Source organism: Leuresthes tenuis, unplaced genomic scaffold (assembly GCF_036924035.1).
Source record: "Leuresthes tenuis unplaced genomic scaffold, fLeuTen1.0.hap1 SCAF_24, whole genome shotgun sequence".
NCBI lineage: Eukaryota > Metazoa > Chordata > Actinopteri > Atheriniformes > Atherinopsidae > Leuresthes > Leuresthes tenuis.
The window spans coordinates 7298317-7304316 of NW_027325378.1; the positions used below are offsets into that span (position 1 = coordinate 7298317).

General features: G+C 41.5%; 1 protein-coding gene across 1 annotated transcript in view; it reads right to left on the bottom strand.

Moving 5' to 3' along the window:
• The window catches only part of drosha (drosha ribonuclease III), a 95712-nt gene extending 91226 nt beyond the window's left edge, over positions 1–4486 (bottom strand). The window contains exons 1-5 of the mRNA XM_072378491.1: positions 4323–4486; positions 2764–3613; positions 2610–2678; positions 1157–1445; positions 202–343 (exon numbers count right to left, since the gene is read on the bottom strand). Of these exons, the coding sequence (XP_072234592.1) occupies positions 202–343; positions 1157–1445; positions 2610–2678; positions 2764–3611 (1348 nt within the window). The 5' untranslated portion in view covers positions 3612–3613; positions 4323–4486. The remainder of the gene's footprint in view (positions 1–201; positions 344–1156; positions 1446–2609; positions 2679–2763; positions 3614–4322) is intronic.
• Positions 4487–6000: the final 1514 nt, after the last annotated feature.

The following is a 6000-nucleotide window of genomic DNA, read 5'->3' on the forward strand; positions in this document are numbered from 1 at the left end:
ACAACGTGCTCGGGTTTAGTTTTTTTACTTTTTGTGACGGCTTTAACTTCTGAACTATTTCTATAACATGTCCCCTTTAAAAAGTGGTTTTATAATAAAACAGAAGCTATCCAGTATATCAGTACTCCTGATATACCAAATGAGTTACTCTTCCCAGCCGGAATTCAACGGTTTAAAAGTAACTAGCGTAAAAGTACACACCTGGATCCTCGTCCAGTTTGGTCTGAGGTGGATCCCATTTCGGGCGAACAGCCTTGGCTCGCTCCTGTCTCTTTCCCAGCTCATCTTCAAAGCGCTGGTACAGGGTGCGTAATTTACTGGTGCCCACCACTGTGGAGTCTCCCTGGAACAACAAATTGAAATACAACACAATTTTTTTGCGAGGGACTGTAGAGTTGCTTTTCCCCTTGAGCAGAACAGACAGAGACCGAGAGAAAACTGAACGATAGCATAGTTTAGTTTAAAATACCACGAGATCCAACAGAAAGGCAACAAGGATGCCAGTCAAAGTCTTAAAATGGGAGTACGTATGAGTTTCTTTCCACTCAATAGGTGAGTCGATTGATGAAGATCATAATGGAAAAGTGAGACCTTGACTGCTGTAACAATGTCACAGAAAGACTCATGAAATGTGATTTTAAAAAATGACAAAAGTCAATTACATCGCAGGATGAGAGAAGTTAGAGAAGCATATCTAATTACTATGCTTTCAGTCTTCATAAAGATGCACCGCTTTCACCTTCAGTCTCAGTGCCAAAGCAATTCTACACCCTTTTAGAATGGCTTTATTATCTGACACTCAACGGTAACAGCCGCACCGTCCCGGCAAAACAGGCCAAGACACGGTGGTGCTAAATCTGTTTGTGAGAGAGGCCAAAAACTAAAGTTGGGCCCATCTCCACATTTAAAGGCACTTTCATTTTACTGAAGGATGGGGCAGGTGTCTGCCAGAGTGTGTAATTTGTGGGAAGAGATGGCAGGAAGCAAGTTTTTATATATCACTGGTAAAGGTCAGAGTTTCAGAGTAAAGTAAAAGGAGTTGGCACACAGACATCCAGGAAGCATTTTGAGAAGGCAGGTGGTTATTTAAAAAGGCAGACTGAGATGTCTTTGGAACAAAATACAGATAAATTTAAGGCAAAAGTGCAAACAGTACCACTTGGTCCATGGGGTCATTGGAGTAGTAGTTCTCAGCGTGAGTGCAGCGAATCCAGGCAGGTTTCAGAAGTTCTTCTTCTTCTCTCTCATCATCCCCCTTCTCTTTCTCCTTCTCCTTCTCTCTGTCTCTGTCCCGTTCCCTCTCTCGGTCTCCAAAGGCCTCGTCAGAATCTCGACTCCTGAGAGAGGAGTAGCTGCGCTCTCTGCTCAGCCCCGACGAGCCCTCGGACCTCCGGTCCTTCTCCTCTTCCCAGCGACCACGCTTCCTGTCTCTGCTGGCCGAGCGACTACAAATAATAAGATTGACAAACACGATGAGTACAGATGAGAGGTAAAATAGAATCCCCATACATAAAAATCATTAGACTCGACTCTTTGTGAAAACTGAGTCAGCTCAGCTCATTTCAAAGAAAATTCACTTTTCACTGACTGCTAAACGAGAAGAAAACGGATGATTAACGGATCCGTTAAAGGCTCTGGAAGCATTTTATTTAATTATGTCACATGATTCAAGTATGTAAGCTTCACTTCAGGTACCTTACTTTATCACCATAGTACACCAACTCAATGGTAGTGTCCTTGCTCTCTCATTTTGTTCTACTCATCAGCACTGTGCATAAGTCCTCGTCCCCTCGTATTCTGTTTCCAAGCAGCCAGTTCTCCTGTTTTTCTGAAAGTTTTTTAAAGTTTTTCTTTGGACATTGGCTGCACTCATTTTCAGACCAGTCCTTGTACCTGATCATGTTCAGAGGAATGTGTTTGAATGTGTTCGTTAAGCCACTTAACACTAACCTATGAATCATTCAAGCATAAAAAAGGCTCCTAACTCAACGTGGGAACCAATCTGTTTTTCATTGTTCTTGCAGCAGTGACAATAAAGATCTATTTTATACATATATTAACTTTAAAAAAGACAAATGATGCAATTTTTAACAAGTTGACACGATTTCCTTAACAAAACGTCTGCGGCATCTTTTGGACCAAATAAAACAGAGATGCTCTACAGCAGCTCCTTTTGCATCCCTTCATTCACATTTCAATTCAAGCAGATCATTTTAGGGCGTGGAGTTAAAAAGAAAACTGAAAAAAAAAAAGAATGCTACGACTTGCAAATCTTACAAACCAAAATTTGATTCACAACAGAACATAGGAAACCTATAAAATAAAGCTGCCATTGCAAGAAAAGTATTAGCTCATCTTGAATTTGGTGGTTTAAGACATTTGACAATCACTGCGTTCTGTTTTTAGTTATATTCTACACAACTTCCCAACTTTTCTGGAACTGGAGTTATATCTATTTCAGTGCGCATGACATTTTTCAGCCTAAAAATGAGCCTAAGCTGCAAGTGACTAAAAATATTATATGCATCATCTGTTCATGTTTTAAGAGGTTTAGTGATTAGTGTTACTCAGCAGCTTTGTAAGACAAAAGAGGGTGACTACGTGTGTACCTTCGAGGCCTCTTTCTGTGCCTGTCAGGTGACTGGGATCTCCGACTCTCTCTGTAACGATACCTCTCTCTGGGAACGAACAAAAAGAGAAGTGAGAAGACATTTAACTGATTCATTCAGAACATAATGATCAGGACAAGAGCTCTTTAACTACCTGCTACGATCCCTGCTCCTGTGTCTGGGGGGAGTCCGCCCTCTTTCGTACTCTGACCTGTACCGTCCACCCTCTGGCCTGCTGCGCCTGTCTGGACTTCTGCCACGGTCCTTCCTTTCTCCGGGAAACTCCATTTTGTGCCTGTCACTGTGGCCACCGTAGCCAAAGCATTTCTGTCTGTGGTCATCATGGCGGTACCCTCTTTCTGGTGACCTTCTGCTGTCCGTGGGCTTCTCATATTTGTACTGCCCCCCGTGCCCGATGCTGCGGTCTGGCTGAAATGGGCTGGGGCTCTGGGTGTAGCCGGGGCTAAAGGTGGGTGGAGGGAAAGGAGGGTGGGGAGGATGGGGGTAGTTCATAGAGTATGGAGGGTGGTAGCTCATAGACTGAGAGGCAACAGGGGGAGGCATGGGTGGATGTGGTATTGGGGGTGGCGGCACAGGTGGCATCATATAAGGGTGGTAGGAATTCTGAGCAGACACCTGGGTCCCTGGAGTGGGACCAGCTGTGGAGCTGGGCAAGGGAGGAGGTGGGAAATTAGGTGGTGGTTCAGGGAAGCCTTGCCGGGCAGGGGGCTTTGGGAAAGGTAGGCGAACTGGGCACTGGTTAAGAGAATTCGGGGTCTGGGAAGATGCTGGAGGAGGATACTGCATGAAGTCAGGGTGTGGGGGCAGGTAGTTTCCATGGTAACCCGAGCTAGGTGGAGTCTGTGAGTCAAAATGGTAGGGGGGAGCTGGAGGCTGGGGAGGGGGCGCCCTCAAGTTTCCGGGTCGATAGTTTTGAGGGGAGCCGTGTTGGCCTGGGGTCATTCCTCCCCTGGGACCCCCACGATCCTGATGGAAAGACATGACTGTGGACAGGACAAACCATTAATATCGGTTGTTTCTATTGTGTCCAAATACATCTGGACCTAAAAGGACCTCGGAAAAAGTTTTACTGTACAGTACTTGAAATTATTACATATTAGGTGATGCACATTAGTTTATCACATCCAGTAGTGTCATACCTAAATAAACATTGTTAAAAGTCTGATAATACTTTTTTTTTAAGGCCCCCTCATAATGCAGTTCTACCCTTACCTGTTGTTTTCATAAGAGCTATAATAAGATTGAAGATATATAATAAGATAAGAAATTAAATTAAGTTCAAAACTGATAGACATGAAGAATATCTGCAAGGTACCAAGTTTAGCACAGAGAGCTTGTTTTCAGGGTTTTATCATCATAGAACAATGACACAAAATAGGTAATGCTGAAGATGGCATACTACCTCAATGTTTACACATAAAATAATACTTCACGAAAAGCCGGGCACTGTTGCTGCAATAGCTTCAATGCTGTAATGTAAGCTAAGTTAGCTAGGTAGCTAAGACAGAGGTCGTAGACCAAAAGATAAGCGGAAAAAAAGCAGAGCAAGTCACAACTACTCTCTTAGATTTAATGTTGCATAATAACTTGGACATGCAGTTATTATCTGTATCAACTGGTGCTAGTAGTAGCAGCTAGCTGGCTTATGACAGCTAGCTAGCGCGTCATACAAGAACAGAAGGACGATATTACCTGAGAAAATTGTGAGGACTAGTGACAGAAGCGTATTATTCGGTGCGCCTTTCTGGGTTCAAAATCTACCATTAAAACAGATTAAATAGTCTTAAATAACAGTAAACTTATGAAGCTGTGCTATTCATGAGCTAGTAGTTCATGTGTACAGTGTACCGTGTTTCTAGTCGGAGTAGTTAAGGAGTGGAACACGAGTGGACCAATCAGAGTCGGAATGTGGTCATTGGCCAATGAAAATACATTTTGCTTTTTAAGCTTTTTTTCACTGGTAACGAGGCAACAGACTTTTTTTTATAGACAATCAATGCAAATGACACGAAATGTAAAGTTATGGTCAATACAGAAAGTGAAAAATGTATTAAAGATTTTGATACATTAAAATAATGTAGCACGATAAAGTTCCATCTCTTTCATAAACAAAATTTTGATGAAATTCGAAAAAAATAATTTAATAATACACTGCAGAAACCACTCAACCTCAATATTTCTTGTGATTTCAGGTCGTCATTATGAATGAGAATTTGTTCTCAATTGACTTAACTGGTTAAATAAAGGTTTGATGATAATAACAATAATAGTTTCTTTAAGTAGTTTTCTGGAATAGTTATACGGGTTTCTTGAAGGACATTCCAAAGCTCTTCTTTGGATGTTGGCTGCCTTTTGTCCCGTTTTCTGCCAAGATGTGCCCACATTGCTTCAATAATGATGAGGCTCTGGGGAGGATTATGGAGTCTTGCAAGCAACATATAAAGAAATGGAGGGTGGATCAATGCTTTTGCACTGTGCTGTTTTCATCTGGATTTGATTTGATTGTTTTGAACTGTATGCATCAGGCCTTACATGTGATTTTAGTCATGCAAACCTGTGCCTTCTTTATATACACACTGCCTGGACTTTGTGCAATACCTTACTGCCCCTGTGCAATGTTGTTGTTCATATTTATTTATTTATTTTTATGTGGCTGGGTATGAGTGAGTGGTTGAGTGTGTGTGTAGGTATATATCTATTGGCTTATTTATTAAGATGCTGCAAATGGGACTCCAAACAGAGTTATGTTATTTAACACACATTGACAATAAAGGATCTATCTATACTTGCGTACTATTTGCCATATCAATATATGCTTTTTTGTACTTCTTACATAAGTCCCCCAGAGGGCAGTAGAGTTTTTATATTGTATTTGAAAATGATTTCTCATTGTACTTCATGATCTCTTTGTAACATTACCATGGAAACATTTTTTTTTTTTTAACTAATGAATGACTAAGGCATAAGCAAGAATAAATGCCTAACACAGCACATTTCTTCAGGTCAAACCACAGTATTCTTAAGGAAACTGAGGAACATTTTGGCTTCTGTCTCTGTAACTCTATCGATCTTATCTGTCTCAGGAGAGGTTGGCCAGAGTACATGGCTCACAGCATGATTGTTAACCTCTGTGTGTGGTAGCACTGCAGGGTTCACTTCTCTGACGTTATACCAAGTGCATTGTTGCTGGATGAATCACTATTAAAGTGCGAGGTTAAGATGCCGGAGCCCACGCAGTTTGCTCGAAGGAAACACCCACATTCTGTGATTCTGTGTAAAGTAATTAACTTCTAAGTAGATGGATAGTTACAATATATGGATATGGACATCATATTGTTATTTTTCTTCATCCTTGACTCTTGGTTAACAG